A 19,961-nucleotide genomic window follows, 5' to 3' on the forward strand; every position below is an offset into this window, starting at 1 on the left:
AAAAACAAATGATCATCTCAGTCATTGCAGAAAAAAACATTCGTTAAAATTCAACAGCAATTTCTGATAAAAACAGATGACCTTGGACAGAGGGTACCCCTTCACCAAGGAAGGAAATCTGTCGAAAGCCGCGCTGGCCCACGTCATGCCGTGTGGCGAAGCGTCACGGTCCACTAGCGTTAAGAGGAATTTGACTCTCAGCAATGTTTATTTTAGTGGGTCACGAAAATCCTTGCATGTGAAGCAGCAAAGAGTTGGAATGGAGTCGCTAAGGAGCTGTCGGAACCTTGGCTAAAAGCGTTCTTAGCGGAAAGCTCAGAACGGTCGAGTCTGGGCTGGGTTCCTCGTAGATCTCCTAAAGAACAGGATTTTGGTTTGTTTAATGATGAGGATCCATAAAGCAAAGTGGGAATAATAATAATTAAAATCAGTACATATGCGTTGATTTTTTTAATCACATGATTTTTTAAATTCAGTGCATTGTGTTACATCATTGTGAATCATGTATTATTTCTTTAAACAAATTTATCATTTCCTTTTAGGTGTGGTGTCTTTGCAAAAAAGATTAAATACAGATAAAGCATTATCTTAATGTTTTGTAATTAAAATATTCCGAGAATAAAATAAATTAGTATATGTGAACTCTGAATAAAAAAGACTAATGTATTATGCTCAGTTTGAGATGTACACACAAATAAAATATATGTGTTTATTTTTGAATGTTATGTGGAATGTAATGAAATTTAGTTCTTATCAAGAAATAGCAATAATCCAAAGAAAACATGAAAACACATAATCCAAACTGCAATAATTTAAGGCATCATAGACCCGAAAACACATAAAATATTATTGGAACATTTTAACATTGTATTTTCAGTGAAAGTGTACGTTATGCTCCATCACAAGAGTCCGCACGTATTATGTGTCACCCAACGACTGCGAAATTCAGAGCTGATAGACCCGTCATTCCAGTGGCATGGGCCCAAAGGAAAAATTGTTTCAGGTAGGTTTTTGCTTCAATAATCATAATTAAATGACAGATATATCTGAAATGTCCTAAGCACAGGAAGAGCATTGCGTGCCACCTCCGTCCATCCGTTTCCTTCCGTCTGTCCCTTGCCATTTCCTTTCGGGGCCGTAGTCTACAGTTCCCACAGATCTTAATTGAAGTAGCGACGTACCCGGTGACGGGACTGTGTGGGGCGTTCTTTCAGCATCTGGCTTCCAAAAGGAGTTACTTTCCTTTAGAGTTGGTAAAATCATTTTGGTCACTTCAGTCAGGCTTTTGTTAGTAAAGCATATATGAGAAAATATGATTCTGATTTTTGTTAAAAATACAAATGAGCACTTTAAACGATAGACTTACAAATACGGTTCTGTTTGTTTTCTGCAGCCCCACATAGGGACAATTTGTGACTTTATCAGTAGTTATAATTTTATATTTTTTAAATATATTTCTTTCCAACCCAAATCCTGGCAATATGGATTGCATTTGAATTTAACTTAAATATTATTATCAGTTTGGGGGGAAAAAAATGACTAAATTTAACATTAAATCTTTTAGTATGAAAAAGCTGCTTTTAAATATACCGCGTGGTTTGACAGTGGCTGTCTTTTCGTATATTATTGATTCTGTGGTGAAAAAGGGGACCGTAGCCCTTGGGTAGCTGTCCCGAGAAGGTGGACTGGCCACGCGGCTGAGTGGCAGCCTTACCTTTTCACACTTTTGAGAAAACCAGATCTTATTCTCACAAAGGTACTTTCTACACAGCCATTACTGTTGGTGTGACGGATGGGATCAACATTTTCTCCATTCAGATTCTTATTTTGTTATTTTGAAATGCAAATCTTGTTTTTACCCTTAATTTTTCATTTGCTAAAAGCCGATTTGTTTTTGCAGTGTAGTTTAAGAAATATAGATTAGCTTAGCTGTTTGGTTTTCAGCCTCGCTGAAAAGTTCAGATGAGTGAATTTTCATTTTAAAGGTCTGTTCAGTGAAGCGTTTAATCATATTCGCCATGATTCCTTCCTTTCTTTTTTAACCCTGTTGGTATTTTGAGATAGTGCCTGTCGATGGAAATCTACAGGTTTATTTTCTCTTCTTGAATAGAGAGGAAAGCGATATATTCGTACAAGGACTTGCTGAAGAAACATTCGCGGGAACTCTTTATCTTGTAATATGTTTTAGTTCCTGCTTTTATAGTTGAATGATCTCGGCTGTGCCTCACTGTGTATCATGTTTACGTTGATTCTAGAATAGCTCAGGGTTTGAAGTGGCTCCCCTGGTCGCTGACGTGGTGGCCCTTCTGGTTCGTTCGGCTGTGGCGGGGGCGTGTGGGGCAGTCGTGGCCGCCGTGGCCGCCGTGGCCGCGGAGGGAGCCTGAGGAAACGGACGGGCGGAAGCGCCCCCGACGCCGGAAGTCTAACCAGATTTAATTCCTTCCGCGCTCTGGCGGTGTAGCACAGTGTAATGCCAACACGTGTATTAAATGTTTTACATTTTATATCGAAACTGAGTTCAGAAGTAGAAGCGTTGAGGTATCGAATTGTTCTATTGTAATTTTTTGCTCCACTGATGTGCAGGTTATAATCTGAACCTTTTTTTTCCTCGAAGACGTCATGGCACGTCTTGCAGTTTAAATCGCAAAGTGTCGTTTACAGTTGAGTCTCGATGCCTCTCGCCAGGAGCCCTGTTGTATTGTGTTCACTCTGAGAGTGGAAAGCGGGTTTGGAAATGGAGTTATTTCCGGGCAAGGATAAGATCATAGAACTATATTTTTATATTTATAAAAAATATTCTCAGGAAATTTTGATATTCTGACATGATTATATTTTAGTTTTGAATGCAATCAATTACTATTATTTCAGAAGTAACTGGAGAATGTCTGATTTTCTTAAAGCTTGAAAAACAGCCTTTTTGGATTCTCAACTATGCGGTGGTTATCTTTATGAGTACTCCAAAGGTAGTTGCCCTAAAACCGAAATCCCGCGATTCTGTAATCACGTGCACATTCATTTGGAGAGAGGTCTTCAGAGTTGTTTAGATGGATCCTAGAGAGTGGGGACACGTCTGAGATTTGGTCTGGCCCTCTCCTCCCCTCTCCCTACCTGTTTCCTCTCTCCCCCACCCTCCCTCCCTCTCTCTCTCTGTCTCTCTCTCTCCCTCACTACTTTTTTATTTACAAAGGCAATGCATTTATTTCAAGAAGTTCTGTACCTATTCTTCCAATCCTGACACCTTTCTGATGAATTAACTCTTTTTGGTGTGAGCTTTCCCACTTTGCTGAGTGTTCGCACATGTTTACACTAGCACACATACACACGCGTGTTGGCCTTAACCCTGTAAGTGTACCTTTACCACATTTTTAAATGAAATCATGGATATTTTACTCTACCTTAATATTTTTATTATGAAGCATCTGATATATACAGATGTATACAGAATACATGCAAGTGATGGAGCACAATAAAAAATATCCTTGAACCTGCCATGCAGGATGAGATGTACTGTTACTAAGACTTGACCCTCTTACTGAGCGGTTTAAAAATCCTATTCTTCCTCTCCCAACCCCTCTGGCAAGTAAACACTACCCTGAACTCTTACAATATTATTTCCTAGCTTTTTTAAATGCATTCAGCATGTATAAATGCATGCACTCAAATACATGTATGTGTATAAATATGTATGTATGTACTTTGCAAGATTATATTTTATTTTTGTTTTGAATTTCATAAAGATATGTATGTAATATTTGTCAGATACAGTTCTAAGCAATTTAACGTACTAATTTAATTTTTACAACAACCGTTTGCAGTAAGTGCAGCCGTCTTCTCCATTTTATATGTGGGAAACAGGCATTGAGAGAATAAGACACTTACTTTCCTGAAGTCATGTGCCTTTGAAATCTGGCTTCAACGATCACAGATAAAATCGACATGAAGTAGGAATAGGATTTTCCCTTCTCACCATTTTGTGAGTTTAGTAGTTTCAAGGCATTAGTCCATCTTAGAGTTTTTTCCCCAACTTGTTGAATCTCCTGATGTTGGTTGTGTCTTTTCTTTTTCATTTTGGTTACTCCAACTACAGGTTTTTTAACTATTTTATCTGTCTTTTCAAAGGACCAGCTTTTCGTTTGATTTATGTTTCCCTGGTATTTTTCTGTTTTCGATTTCACTGATTTCTGCTTTTATCTTTTTAATTTTTTTCTTCTATTTACTTTGGGATAAGTTTGCTTATCTTTTTCTTTTGCTGGTTGTAGAATTCTAGATTGGCAATTTTTTCCCCAACATTCTAAAGATGGCACTGTATTCTTTTTGCTTAAATACTTTCTAATGAGAACTTCGATACAATCTTATCCTTGTCCCTCTGTAGACAATGTGCCATTTTTTTTTTCTGATTGACTTCCAGATTTTCTCTTTGCCTTTCATTTCCAGTGATTTGAATATTATATGCACCTTTTTGTTTTCATTATGTATTTATTCTCTATGGTGTTCTCTAAGCTTCTTGGATCTATAGTTTGGTGTTTATCATTCATTTTTGAAAATGCTCAGCCACTGTATCTTCAGATGTTTCTTCTGCCCCGTCCTGTCCCTCCTCTCCTTCTGAGGTGTCTGTCACTCTGTGTCATACTGTCTGGTATTGTCCCACAGCTCTTGGATCCTTGTTGTTGTTTGTCTTGTTTTGTTTTCTCTCTTTGTGATTCGGGTTGGGTAGTTTCTTTTGACACACATTCAAGTTCATCAGTACATTTTTTAGCTGTGTGAAGGAATATTTAATTTGTGTTACCGTGTTTTTTTAAAAAAATTTTGTTCATTTTGCTTCGTTTTGCATTCTAGCATTTCCATTGGATTATTACAGTTTCAGTCTCCCCTGCTGAACTCACTTATCGAATCTCGTGTATTTACATTTGCCACGAATTCTTTCACACAGTAATCATAGTTGTTTTAAATGAACTATCTGGCACTTCTGATATCTGTGTCATTTAAGAGGCTCGCCCTGAGCATTGTTTGGTATTTTAGAAGTTTGTCATTTCTTGCCTTTCTGTATGCCTCCTATTTTTTTGTTTAAAGTGGACATCTAGCTACTGAGATAAATATTTTCATGCTTTGAGATAAACACTTTAAAAATACTGTTAAGCCTTCAGTGTTAGGAGTTTTGTGTTAATCTGGTCAGGAATTATCTGGCTTGGACACTGATTGTTGCTGTGGGTTTTTAGAAGCTTTGGATACCCTGAAAAAGGCCTGACGTGTGGGCTGGTTCATGAGAAGTTCTATCTCTTCAGTGTCTCATATTTCCTTGGGTTTGGTTTCTCCTTTTGTAATTTCCCCATAGAGCATCTCTTTGTTGCGCTCTCCTGGCTTGATTCTGCCGCAGTTTTAATAGACTTGTGTTTGTGACGGGCAGTTGGGAGGGAGGGGCGGTTTCTAGTGTTCCGTTAAGCTTTAGTCTCCGCAGGTCTGGTGGCCCTGGATCTCGGGGAGTGGCCTTCACGAGTGCCCCAGCCCCTCTTCCAGCTGCAGAGCTGGCCTCGTACCTCTTGCTTATTCTTCCTGAAGGACGAGTGTTTTCTTCCTGTTCCTGAGAAGGTCGGCCTGGCCCCCACTGTCAGCAAACATCAGATACAGTGACCAGTTACGCCCCCAACTCCTTTGACTGATTCCGTAGGTAGATTTTGATGGTTTTACTATGTTGAGAAAACATTTTGTTGTTTTATCTCCATCTCATGTAATTTCAGCCATGGATTACCGTATCTTATTCCTTTATTAGAAAACAGCACTGCACAGATAACGTCCACAGGAAGCCTTGTGTTCCAGAACTTCGAGGAGGGCATGACTGGCGTTTACACGTGTTTCCTCGAGTACAAACCGACCGTGGAAGAAGTTGTTAAAAATCTCCAACTGAAATACGTCGTTTACGGTAGGAAGGGCGCCGAGCTGCGTCTTAATGTTTCTCAATGTCTTCAAATATCTAAGTATTTTAACGTTTCTTTTAAAGACATTTTGTTAGTTTTACTCTTTTAATTAAAGAAAACCCCCCGCCTGCCTGTATTTTACAAAGCCCTTCGTTGGGGGCTGGTGGCGAGGGCGACCTTTTATCTTGAGGGCATGTGCGTGCACACACAAGTAAACGGAAACGGGGTCTGGGAACACATTTTCAGGCCGTGACGGGGGCACCGTGCTCCGTACCGCTTTCACATCCTGAGTATCACGGTGACGGCACCACCATCGTGCCTGACAGAAGCAGGACAGGCCACTGTGGAGCCCTTTCCTGGACGCAGTTGGATGCGTGAGGTTTGGGACTGGGCGAGCCCACCTGGCAGTGGGGTGGCCGGAGGGGTCTGGACAGAGGCTGCTCGTGGCTCCTGTCTCCTTGACGGGCCCGGGTGGCAGTCATCAGAGACGCCCGTGTCCCGCTGCGCTGGCCTGAGGCACTTCACCAGTATTGTCGGGTCGAGGATTCTGAGTTGGGGAGATTATCCTGAACCATCTGGGCGGGCCCAGGACACTTAGAGGGCGGCCGGAGGGTCAAAGGCAGAAGGAGGAGATGTGGCCATGAAAGGGAGGGCGAGAGTGATCTTCTCTGAAGACGGAGCTAAGGAATCCGGGGGGGCCTTTAAAACCTGGGGGCGGCAGACACTGGACCCCCCGAGCTTCGGAAGGGTGCACGTTGGTGCCAGCCTGTAACCTTCATTTTGGCTCATTTCCAGAACTGTTAAGATAATTAAGTTGTGTTATTTTATGCCACTAAATTTGTGGTAATTTGCTATGTATGGTAGCAAATAGTTTGTTTAAACTTTATAATCAGTCCCACTTTATTTTTGTTACATAGTTTTCTCCATTTTGTTATTTCATGTATCTAGTTTGTAACAGATATACTTTGAAATCACTTGTAAGCGTGTGTTTACCTAGGCTGACAAGTGTAACAGTGCCTAAAATGAATACTGATTTATAATAGAGAGAGTGATAGCCGAGATTTACTGAGCTTTTATTATGTTCCAAGCAATTCTGTGTTTTACATGTAATTGGAATAACAAAACGCATTTAGTGCTTACTTACACAAGACGTGGTTTGAAGTGGTTTATTTGTGTTCCTCACCATAAACATGCGCAGTGGGCACCGCTGGGTTCTGTCTCGTAGGGATCAGACACCAAGGCACAGGCTGGGGAAGTGACTTGCCGGCCGCACAGGTGGAAGGTGGGGAGGTTCGGGGTTGCATCTAGGAATTCTGGTTCTAGCGTCTTCTCATCCTTTGTGACATCCTGCTGTACACTGCTACTTACCAGTGCCAGCAGCAGGAAACCGCATTTAATAAACTGATTTTTGGAAACCTATTTTTGTGCTTAAAACAAATCCTGTGATTTATTCTATTTCATTAGAAAGACACACTTTAATCTTTCTAATGGCTACATAGTATTTCAGATTTTATTTGAGCTTTCCTCAGTTGCTCATTTAATTTGTTTCAAATTTTCCCACACTCAGATTTTCCCATATATTACTGTGTGGGACATTTAAGTAAATCGGTATCTTAATGGGATCCTTTTTCTTCCCTCAAAGGGAGCGGATCCAGAATTAATTTTTTTTTGCCTTTTGACCTCTCTCACCCATTTCTCCCACTGTCTCCCCCTGCCTCTCCAGCCACCAGTCAGTTTTCTGTATGACCTTTTTTTTTTCAGATTCCATATAAAAGAGATATCATATAGTATTTTGTTTTTGTCTGACTTAATTCACCTAGTGTAATGTCTTCAAGGTCTATCCATGTCACAAATGGAAAAATTGGACTTTTTATGTCTGAATAATACTTCATTATGGAATATTATATGTACCACATTATATAAACCATGATATATGTACCAGAAACACGCATGCCACAATTTCTTTACCCATTCATCTGGGTAAAGAATGGCTACTTCGCTGGTTTCTATATGTTGTCTGTTGTAAATAGTGCCACAGTGATCATGGGGGTGCATAAAACTTTTCAAGTTGATGATTTTGTTTTCTGCAGAGAAATGCCCAGAAGTGGCATTGCTGGATCACGTGGGAGCACTCTTTTTAATTTTTTAAGGAACCCCTGTACTGTTTTCCACAGTGGCTGTACCAATCCACATTCCCTCCGAGGTGCTTGCCCCACACCCTCCTTTACACTTGTCATCTCCTGTCTTGTTGATGACAGCCATTCTAATAGGTGTGAGGCCATAGCTCATTGTAGTTTAGATTCACGTTTTCCTGATGCTTAGGGATGTTGAGCACCTTTCGTGTACCGCTCAGCCATGTGCGTGTCTTTGGAAAAAGTCTTTTCCTTCTTCCTACCCATTTCTTGGTTGGATTGTTTGTTTGCTTGCTCTTGAGTTGTATGACTTCTTTATATACTTTGGATATTAAGCCCTTATCAGAGATACGATTTGCAAATATTTTCTCCCATTTGATAGAGTGTCTTTTCATTTCGTTGATGGTTTCCTTTGCTTTGCAGAGTTTTTTCATTTAATGTCGTTATCACTTGTATATTTTTGCTTTTGTTGCTTTTGCTTTTGGTGTCAGATTCAAAAATAATCCCCAAGAGTGATGTCAAGGCCTATGTTTTCTTCGGTGAGCTGTGGTTCAAGGTCTTGTGTGCTCGTCTTCAGTCCATGTGGAGTTCATTGTTGCGTGTGGTAGAAGATAATGGTCCACTTTCATTCTTTTGCCTGCGGCCGTTTATTTTTCCCACCACCATGTATTGAAGAGACAGTCCTTCGTCGCTGTATGCCCTTGACTCCTTCATCGGGAGTCAGTTGGCCGTGTGCGCGTGGCTCTTTTGGGTGCTGTTCCGTTGACCCCTGTGTCCGTTTTGGTGGCGGCACTGCACCGTACTCGACGGTTCGTTTCCTGACTGTGCGTGTGGAGAGGGAAGGCTCCCGTACAATCGCTGGCGCTCAGTCCTTTCTGGGAGAGTGAGGGGAGCCCCTGACCAGGCCTCCAGAGCAGCTGCTGTGGGCTTTTATGTCATGTTTTATCGGTCTCATTTCATCTTTTAAAGCTTGGGATTTTTATCCGAGGATTTTAGTTTGTAAGCTGTAGCTACAAGGGATTTGCCACAAGGACTTGGGGCGCTCATCATGGCTAAGTGAGGGGTTCACAGTAGCAAAAGCAGGGGCAGACACGGGAGAAATCCAGGGACAGGCCTGCCACACCCTCTCCTTTCTGCACAAGGTCACACCGACCCCCCTCTCTTCTGCAGGAGGGAAAATCCAGTACCCCCTGTGCCACTGCCGCCCAGGGAGCCAGGTGCTGGCGGACGCTAGGCTCTTCGGTTCCCTCTGCCCACCGAGTTGCAGACCCCAGAGGCGCCGGGTTCAGGCCCGGGGTAAATAGTTTGATCTCGACGGGGAGAGCCCCGTGGGTGGGTGTCGGAGGCGCCGGTCCAGAGCCTGTCTGCCCGCAGCCTGGGACCCGCCTCGCTGGCCCCTTCCGCTCACGAGCTGGCCCGTCCCTCCGTGTGTCTCTCCCGTAGGGGTGACTGGCTCTCTTCAGAAGACACTTCCAATAACAGTTTCTGAGGGTGTTTGGGGGGTGTTTGGCCTTATATTCAGACTTCGATTGAGTTAGTAGCCTGTTGTATGCCAGATCTCTGGAAAGGAAGAGGGGCGTTCCAGCCAGGGACAGAGAACAGAGGTGGCCTTGCTGTCCTCAGCCTTCCCGTGCACCTCGCTCCCTCCGCCGGCTCCGGCTGGTCGGGGTCGGCGCTTCCCCGTGGCGCTTCGTCCCATCACACGCCTCAGATAGGACCGATCGCGACGTGGTCCGTGCATGATCAGCGCGTGCGTCGATGTATCACATGCCGACACAGGGTCGCTGAAAGCATGATGGGCCTCTCAACGTGACACTTACTTCTAGTACTAATGGGCCTTTTCGGTGAGGTGACACAAATCTCTGTTCGTGTTTACAGCATATTTCTGTTTGTCTCTTGATTAACTACTTTCTGTCCCCTCTGTCCTGTCCTCCCCTCCCGGGGCTCCTCCGGGCGACGTTGGGTGTCCGGGCCGCCCTCTGGCTCTGCTTCGCTCTTAGACATCTGTAGCTGAATCCTCCGCTATGTGAGAAGCCCGTTGCTACATCTCCAAACACTTAGATTTTTAAACTTGTTTTTATCTGTTAGTTAATTTTTTAGGTTTCCGTGTTTTGTATTTTTTAATTTTTCAAGAACACTTAGTGTTTAGCGATCACGTCTGTTCTGCGGCGGCTTTCTAGTGGTTGTAGTTATATTCCCTGTCTGTCCTAGCTGGGATATGAGAAGATTCCTCAATGCTTCCTGCACTGATTTACTTTCATATACTTTCCTTGCCTTTCCTTTTCTTGCTTTTCTTTAATACACTGGGTCCCCCCCAAAGTTGGGGGTGGGGTGGTCTGCGATTTTCATTTACACCCGCGAACGGAACTGCTCATTTTCTCAGCAGCGAGACGCTCTCTGGTCTCTGCTCTGCACACAGAGACCGCAGCAGCTGGGCGCGCGCACTGCCCTGTGGCCCGTGAGCAGGTGGGACCTCGGACAACGGGGTGCTGGCCCGTCAGGGGGAGCAGGAGGCGGGCGGGGGGGCGCCTTCGTGAGCAGAGCAGCGGCAGAGCTCCCCGTCCCACGGTGACCTGTTCTGATTTCTGCTACCGTTGCAGGCTTCTGTTTCGCATTTCATTTTTATATTTCTTTGTGTCGCTTCAGCGAGATTTTGCAGTGAAGAGGACAAACATTGTTCTCAGCTCCAGATCCTGCGGTGCGACCAAGTCTCACTTGTAGGCTCGTGGGTACTTTCTTGCGTGTTGGCGCTGGTTGTATGGCTCCCGTTTCTTTGAAGATGAGCACTGAACCCGAGAGGGGTCTCACTGCCGAGGCTGAGACGGCGCAACACGGTGGGAAGCGCGCAGGCTGCGGGCCAGGCTCCCGGGCTAGGGTCTGGGGTTGACGGCCTGGGGCTTAACCCCTGTGTACCTCCACCTTCTCATGATGGATGGAAAAGTAATAACCATCTTAAATGATGCTAGGAGATTTACGTAAGTACTACATGTAAAGTATCTATAATAGCATTTTCACTCAGTGAATGTTAGGTAAGTGTTTGTTAAATTAAAACATACATGTATACGTGTAATGAATTTATTCCATGTAGTGATTTCTCTTGAACAGTCGCAGTTTATTTGAGTTGCTTGAATAACCGCTGTCGTGTTGTTCCGTGTCCCGTCTCTGACAGCTTATCGCGAGCCTCATTTCTACTACCAGTTCACCGCTCGGTACCACGCGGCGCCCTGCAACAGCATCTACAATATTTCTTTTGAGAAGAAACTTCTTCAGATCTTAAGCAAATTGGTTCTTGACCTTTCATGTGAAGTTTCCTTACTGAAGTCTGAATGCCATCATGTTAAAATGCAAAAAGCTGGTTTGCAAAATGAATTGTTTTTTACATTTTCAGGTAAGTGTATGCGGTTCTTTAAAGGCAACACATTGAGGGCACAAAGCCAATTTTAAAGATGTATAAGTTACCCGCAGCATTTGTTTGTTGTTTGTTCGTTTGTTTAAATTTATCAAGGTGACACTGGTTAAAATTATGTAGGTTTCGAGTGTAAAATGATATGTCACGTGTATTGCCTTGTGTGTTCACCACCCAAAGTCAGATCCCATTTGCGTACTGGTGAGCACAGCTGCCCACCAGCAGCATGTGGAAAATGTAGATGTTACAAATCTGAATACGTTTCACATTTCTCTACTTTGACTTAGTTCTAGTAGCCCCTCAAATAAAACTCTGCTGATTCATGCACTTACTGGAAAGTGTGTACTCTAAATAATGTGAACCTTGCTATGATAATTTACTGTGGAATGGAATTTAGTATAAAATATCATGTATTTTCTCAGTTTCGTCTCTAGACTTTGAAAAGGGACGTAAGCCGTGTGTAGGCCGCAACTGTGACGCCACCAGAAGGCTGTCAAAGGTACGTCCTGTGAGGCTGGAGAAAAGTGAGCTCGCTCAGTGTGTAAGGCGTGCATAAGCGTCTGAACCATTTATGAAACACGTCAGCCTCCCACACGCATTTAGGAACTTCAGTAATAAAAATAAAACTTCATAAAGTAATAAATGATGTGAACTTAACAGCTGATATTTTTATGAAATATTTAGGAATTAGCATGTTGCAACTGACCGTGTTAAGAAAGGTGATTTTCCCTTTTGCCTAGGTGATGAGTCCGTTAGTGACGTGAGGTTTTGCATTCCCATGCTGTCACTGTGCTGTCGTCCGAGTCTCCCTCTACATCTGTAAATGTTTGCATAATACGCGAGTGCTCCTGTGCTGAGTACATAAATATTCACAATGTTACATCTTCTGGTTGTTTTGATTTCTTCTTTATATAGTGACCTCCTTTGTCTCGTCTGACAGTCTTTGTCTTAAAGTCTGTGTTGTGTCACATAAATCCAGCTGCCCCACGTCCTTCTGGCTCCCGTTCCATCACTTTTAGTCTGAGTGTTTCCTTGAACCTAAAGTGCGTCTCATGTAGGTAGCATACGCAGGTCTTTTTTAAAAGATGTGTTTGGGCCCTCTGTGTCTTTTGATTGGAAAATTTAGTCCATTTACATTTAAAGTAATTAGGGATGGATCTATTGCCGTGTTTGTTTTCTGACCGTTTTGTGATTTTTTTTTTCATCTCTCGCTGTCTCCCTTTGTGATTTCGAACATTTCGTATGGCGGTGTGCGTAAATCCCCCCGTCTTTATCTTGTGTTATTTACTATAGATTGTTGTTTGTGTTGGCCACAAAGTAAAAAAAGTACAGAGCAACCCCTTGTACACTTTCCCCAGTCTGCCCCAGCGGGACCATCTCGCAGTTGCTCACGCACAGCATGACAGGCGGGGGCGTTGGCATGGCCGCCGCTCTCATCAGCGTGCTCGATGTGTGTGTGTCGAGCTCTGTACCGTTTCTCGTCTGAGTGGGGTCGCATGTCCACCGCCATAGTCCAGGCGCGGATGGCTCCAGTACCCAAGGACCCCGCCCTTCCCTTGGGGACCAGATGCGCCTCTGTCCCACTGCTCCCCCGATGCCCCTTTTCCCTCTGCTGCCCTCCGTTTCTTGGGTTTCATCGCCACCAGGGTGTTCTGCAGAAGGGACCGCAGATTGGCTTTGCCCCGCCGGCACCGTGTCCTGAGATTCAGCCAGTCGTGTGGCAGCGTGTGTTTCCGTGGCACCGGTGGCTTTGCCCTATGAGCCGGGGGCCCACGGGGCGCACGCCTCAGCTCGTTGAACCTTGGCCTGTTGAAGGAGTTGCATTTATCGGGGTGACATCGGGTAAACAAGCTTATGTGAAGTTTTGATACAAGTGTTTGCGTGAAGATAGGTTCCCATTCTGGAGGGTCGCTTCCGTCACTGTCAGCCTGTGGACGTCCGCTTTCTCCAGCGCATTTGTTAAAAGTATCGTCCGTGCTCTTGTCAGGTGGCTTTGGTCCCTTCGTCACAGCACGGTGGGGCGTGTTCGTGCGGGTCTGTCTCTGGGGTCTCTTTTCTTCCTTCTTTGTGCCTGCGCCTCTCCCGGTAGCCCCGTCTTCACTCCCGCGGCCTCGGGAACGGGCAGCGTTGTTGTCCCGCTGTGTCCTGTCCTGTCAGGATGGTCGGCGTTACTTTCGGATCTGTGCCTCTCTGATTTTAGAGTAAGCTCGTGACTGTCTGCCAGATCCTCTCTGAGGTGTTGGTAGCAATTAGGGTAATGGATCCAGTATGTAAATTTGGGGAGGACTCTTACATTTTTACTATGTTAGTGCTTCTGATCTGATCCACGAACGCGATGTTTTTCTACAGCTCCTTCGGTATTCTGTGATTTTGTGTCAGCATTTTGTCATTTCCAGGATAGTGACCCGTGCGTGTTGTAGTAAGTTCACACACATGTGTCCTCTGCGGCATGGCTGTGAAGTGCGTGGCGTTCTAACCCTGTGCCCACGGGCCCACTGACCTTGCGTGGACGCGCGGCCACATGGCGCCCCGTGTGTGCGCCCCACCCCACCCCGCGCTCCGCGCCCCTTCGCTCTCACAGCTCTGGCTTCAGGCCTCACCGGGGAGGCCCTCGCATTCCCTGGACCTGAAACCATCCTGTTCTGTGCTCGGGGAAGGGGAGGAGCGGATGCGCAGGACGTGCTCCTAAAGCTTAAGTGTCACAGAGCTGTCTGATGTCGGCGAGGCGCCCATCATTTAAAATCCACAGGACCAAAAAGCTCGGGTCTGTGTCCAAGAGGCTCCTCCGTGCCGTGCTTGGAAGTACGTTTGGAAATATTTGACGTTGGTTGGTGACACCTTATAATTTTCATATGTGTTATTTATGTCCTGTGAATGCGAGAAAAAATAAGGATCTCAAGAATGTGTTTTTTTATGCTTCTAAATACATAAGCAACGTTACTTATGCTAAAATTATTTCTTTGTGATAATAAGTGTTTCATATTGTATTTCTGTTTTAGGCTAAAAATCTTATAGAGAGATTTTTTAATCAGCAAGTGGAAGTTCTAGGCAGACGTGCAGAGCCATTGCCTGAAATATACTATATTGAAGGTACTCTCCATATGGTGTGGATTAACCGCTGCTTCCCGGGGTATGGGATAAATACCCTGAAACATCCACGATGTCCTGAGTGCTGTGGTATGTACCGAGCTACGATTCCGTGGTTTATACTTAGGACAATTCACTGCTTTTCAGTATGTCTAAGTGAACACCTGTCACTCGTTTTTACTATCATTTAAATCTTTAGTTTATTTAAAATGGTGTATTTGAAAAGACTGTGAATCTGAAGATGTAAAAGAAAAAGAGCTGGCTTTATTTCAGTCTTGGTCAAGAGGGGTTAGGAGCGTTAGGCAGGCGTCCGGGGAGACACCCAAGTCATAGTGACAAATCCAGAGTTACTTACCCTAAGAAGTGCCAAATCGTCTTTGAGAATCAGTTGTTGGTGAGTTTACGCTTGTGTAGTCTCGATTAGGTGTCTTAAATGAGTGTATAGGTTGTTTTGTCGCCAGAGGATTTTGAGCCCAGCACCGGGGGACCTGGGCCCTGTCCTGCAGAGGAGCGTTCGTGGGGCTCAGGCGAGCACGGAGTCGGGGGCTTCGACTCTGTGTTCAGGGGTGGGGCAAGCCAATTAATCTTCAGCGCTAGGACTTTCTAATGTGAATATCACTAACTTACACCGCTTTCATTCAGTCTTCTCCGCTTGTCCCCTCCCTGCTACTTTAAAGTAGATTAAAAGGCTTTTTGTAGAATAAGCACTAGTTTTTTTACTTCGCTTTATTTAATACGGTTAGATTTTACTTTAATTTTTTCTGACTTTGTTTTTGTTTAAGGATATGAAATTTGACAAAAAGCACTGAAATAGGATATAAATTTAGCAAAGCACTTACAGATGGCAGCTTTGTAACTGTGACTCTGCCCGTCACTCCAGAACACAGACAAGGGCGAAGCATGGAAATACCAAACAGTGAATCCAGAACCTAGTATTTAGCTGTCTGTTAAATGCATTTATTTTCACTCAGTAAAGACTTAAGATAAACTAAAAATTTTAAATACATGCATCTCATTGATTCCAAGAATTTTGAAAAAGTTAAACATAGCTCTTTCAAGTAAAATAATAGATTTGAGTCTCTGAGGAGTACCAGTAATGTTACCTTTTTTTTTTTTTGCATTTAAAAGAGTTTGGATAATAACACAATTGTCAGGTTTTCTCATTTACCATGTAATTATAACATTCAAGTTATTATGCGCTATACTATTTTATCAAGTTCAATAAGCAGTTATTTTATTCCTGACAATAGACTCCATAGGAAGTGTATAATAAAACACATGGAAAGTTCAAGTTTTCTGCCTTTAAAATACCGTTTTACTCTCCCGAATACATGGTCCTGCCCACAGAGTTTAGCAACGCAGGAGACACACCCATGAAACACAAGGGAACAAGAGTCTGCTAACCTCCAGGGATGAGGATGACAAGGGCATTGTGGGAAGCAGACTAAGTTAGAGACGGATCAGTCAGAAAAGATTCCTGTAACTGGGATAAGGCTCTTTGGGCGATCTGAGACCTGAGGGAGGCCTCTGAGGACACAGGGTTGGCAGGTGCCATCAGATAGCCCCATGGGTGCCTTTTCTGGGGCGGTGGTTGCTTGGCTGGGGCTGGAGGCGTCGCATCGGGAGAGCTGTGGGACGTGGCCGGCTTTGGAAGCAAAGTGGGAGAGCTCAGCTTTAACATGGGGTAGGAGTTAGCTCTGAGTAGAGGAGGGAAATGGAATTCGCTTTCTGAATTTTGTGGGATTATCACTGCTCAGTGCACATATTCACTGGCGATGTGCTAAGTTTCGTTTTGGGTCATCCTTCGGTAAATGAAAATTTTAACTTCGAGCTGCCTTTATGCTGTCATCATCTCTGTTAGACTAATTAAGCAAGACTTAATGCGCTCCCGTTTTTGAACAGAACAAACGAAATATACCTGACCTTCAGGACCCCGCCACATACCGTAATTTCTGTCTATGTTACTGGAGTATCTAGACAGAATTTTAGAGAGCACATGCTACTGAAAAAGACATGTAAATCATTCTCCGAATCGGAAGACAGTGTAAAATCCAACCTAGTTACAAGACAAATGTAACATACTAAGTGAACTTAAACTCCATTCAGGTGTGAAATGGAATATGAGATGGAAGCCCATAAAGCACACGAGGTGCTTTGTGAAGTGGCTGGCTTCCAGAATGAGGGCACGCCGAGTTCACGTTCGGCAGAGATGAGCAGGCCCGCTCATTGTGCAGGGGCTTATTTACTTCTCGGAAGCTGGCTAAGTGGATAGTGGGTGTTTTCCTCTTTGGGGTGTCTTGCTTTCCTCATTTAATTTTAACTTGTGTATGACAGATAAAGATCATTAGCTTAAAAACTAGCGGAGACAACATTTCTGCCTATATTATATCATGAGTATGCTACAGCCAAAGACCAGATATAATATATTGTTTCCGATAGCATTTTTTTAAAACAAAGATGCTGAAATGTTTTACTATGTAATTTTTATAGGTTCTGTTTCTGTAAAACTGTGTATCTTGTTTTCATCTATCTCTATTTTATTCCTATTTAATCATCTCAAAAAAAAAAAAAACTGCTATGTCAAATAACTACACTTTTTGACAGAATGGCTTACTCCATCCTCTTTTTCTTCCTTTTTAAATAATGGCAGTGGTTTTCAAACTCTGATGTATATCAAAATTACCTGAAGATTTTCTCAAAAATATATTTAGGGCCGGGAACCAGACGTCTGCGTTTACAGTTAGCACCCTGGGTGCCTGACGCCCGTAAAGCCTGAGGCTCCTGAACCTTAGCGCCGACACGACTCTGCCTACGCAGGGTGCCAGCCTTCTGCTGGGCCACGGGCCATTTGTCATTGGCTGTCGTGGGTTGAATGTGGAGCCCAGAATAGTTTATGAGCATTGTTGTCTGGTGTTGCTTTCTCTGTAAATAAAATGTGGCCTTTCCCACTCAGAGCTTTGCAGTGTCCCAGGGAATTGCAAGCCAGCGGCTCTTCCATGGTGACTTAGTGTCTCGTCGGTGGTCAGAAATAGTTAGGCTACAGGTTAGAGTGTTTAAACACCCTGAGATGATTTTTTAAATAAAGTATACTTTTTATTTTAAATAAATGATACAGTTTAAGTAGACTGTTTAGCAGATAGAATTGTGTTAAATAAGGCCTTTTAGACTCTAAAAACTGGTCCTGATCAGATAAGCCACCCTGAACCCTTTAATTTTATATCAAAGGACCAAGAAAACTTATGACAAGAGAAAGCCGATGTTCACAAAACAGACTTTAAGGCAAGAAGCCTTAGTAGGTACGCAGAGGGAGCACTACGTGATGGTAGAAAGATAAATATGATAATGTATTTCTAAACTTGCGAGCACCAGATAGCATCGCTTTAAAATACATAAAACAAAAATGGTCTGAGGGGTGACACTAGTATGCAAAGCCATGTAGGAAAAAATGAAATTGGACCCATCCAAAAAAGTCACCCCCAGATATATTTTAGAACGTAACATACAAAAATATCATTATGATTTCAGCATTAGAAAATGATTTCCTAAAAAAGATACAAAAAGCACTAACTTTAATAAAAATACCGATAATTTGGTCTGCATAAATAAATGACTGCCGTTTATCAGAAAACACTGCAAAGAGAGAAAAGATAATCTGCAGAATGGGAAAATTATATGCAATGGCTGTAGCCAACAAAAGAACTAGAAATAGTGAACATTTTGAAAAAAGAAAAAAAGTTTAAAAAAAATGGAAAAAGATTTGAACAAGTACTTCACAAAAGAGTAACTCCAAATGGTCAGTGGATACACGAAGATAGGTTCACACTTTTTGTGATCAAAGAAACGTGAATTAAAAGCAGAATGAGATCCTACTACACAGCTCTGGGGTTGGCAAACAGCGAACAGCCTGCGCGCGGCGTCCCCGCTATGGCGGGGCGGGGCCGGGGCGGGGACCCCGGAAGGGCCACCTGCCCACGTGGCCGGGCGTGCGGCGCGGCGCCATGGTGGACGTGGCGTGCTCTGTGACGTCGCCTGTGACTCGCAGGGACAGTTCATCGCAGCCCCAGGCCCAGACTAGAGACAACCCAAATGTCCATGCCCAGCGAAACGCGGGCGCCGCCGCTGGCGTATTCGGGCGGAGACGGCGGCGCTGGGAGGGCGGTTGCGGCCGTGGGGACGCGGACGAACGAAGCCGCGGGAAAGCGATCTAAACACTCGAATCCACGTACCGCGGGCGGAGCTGAACTCTGTTCTGTAGAGCGCTGTTCACGAACGCTGAAACCAGTGCAGTCCAAGGAAACCCCTCCTGCAAAACCCAAAAGAATGGTGTCGCCCTCGGGGGGAGTGGGGACGCGGCGGGTGCCGCAGTTGAGGTGACAGCGGCCGCACCGCGGCCCGAACCGTCTGTACACAGGTTCCCTGTCCGGATGCTCATTACGTTGTACATTTATGTCTCATTTTTCTCTCCGCGTGTTACGTTTCATAATCAGAAGATAAAATACAGTTTTCGTTAAAGCAAGTGTCCTTTTCTCTAATAATTCACACTTATTTTTATGCGCTATTACCTGAGGCTTCCAGCAGAGGAACGGAGTCAGCAGGATATACGTGTATCGACAGGTTTATCGCAGGAAACCAGCTGATGTCACGATGGCAGCCAGGCAGGCCCTGTGGGAGGGCAGCCGAGGTCACAGCAAGAATGTGTTCTCAGGAGGGCCGCCTCCTCCTCTTACGCCTTCCACCGACCCGGTCAGTCCCCCCGGACCATCTCCTTTGCTTGGTCAGCTGGCCGTGGGTGTCAGTCACCTTGACAGCGCACCTTCAGAACAGGGCTCAGAGCAGCGTGAGAGTGACCATGGCGTCCCTCTTAGCCAAGCTGGTGCATAAAACTCAGTAGCACAGGTGCCATATCTTCTCCTGTCCCTTTATTTTATGTACGTCTTCGTATTTAATATATATTTATTTAAATAACATAATTTGATCTTGCTTTTTATATTCAGTCTGACACTTTCTGCCTTTTCATTGGGATCTTTAAACCCGTTTAATGCGGCTATGCATATTGCTCTAAGCGTATCACTGTTTCTTCCCCATTTTATTTTTTTGCTGCATCTGTTTTCTGGCATTCAGTTCAGTCATTTGAATATTGTTCGTGGTTGTCGACCTACTAGGTACAGCAGTTTTTCTTGTCGTTTTGCTTTAGACTTAGTGCGTGTTGTTCATTTGTCCCAGTCCACTTCTAAGCCGCGTTGTCCGACTCGGCGTGCAGGGCGCGCATCGGAAAGCAGCGAGCTTTCGTTTCTCCTGCCCCGGCCTGTCCGCTGGCGCGGGCATCCACCTGAGCACCACTGCGTCCCGAAGCCCGCACCACGTGGCCACCGCGTTCGTCGCACAGGCAGTCGTCGTCTGCGGGGCTGGGCAGAGTGAGAGGAG

General features: G+C 44.3%; 1 protein-coding gene across 3 annotated transcripts in view; it reads left to right on the forward strand.

The window, feature by feature from the left end:
* The window catches only part of ZPBP (zona pellucida binding protein), a 44,996-nt gene that overhangs the window by 8,980 nt on the left and 16,055 nt on the right, over positions 1 to 19,961 (forward strand). For all 3 annotated transcript variants that reach the window (XM_039862847.1, XM_039862845.1, XM_039862846.1), the window contains 5 exons: positions 878 to 1,003; positions 5,768 to 5,917; positions 11,214 to 11,432; positions 11,873 to 11,949; positions 14,450 to 14,627. In XM_039862847.1, coding sequence (XP_039718781.1) covers positions 878 to 1,003; positions 5,768 to 5,917; positions 11,214 to 11,432; positions 11,873 to 11,949; positions 14,450 to 14,627 — 750 coding nt within the window. The remainder of the gene's footprint in view (positions 1 to 877; positions 1,004 to 5,767; positions 5,918 to 11,213; positions 11,433 to 11,872; positions 11,950 to 14,449; positions 14,628 to 19,961) is intronic.

This window comes from Pteropus medius, unplaced genomic scaffold (assembly GCF_902729225.1).
Source record: "Pteropus medius unplaced genomic scaffold, Ma_sr-lr_union100, whole genome shotgun sequence".
Taxonomy (NCBI): Eukaryota; Metazoa; Chordata; class Mammalia; order Chiroptera; family Pteropodidae; genus Pteropus; species Pteropus medius.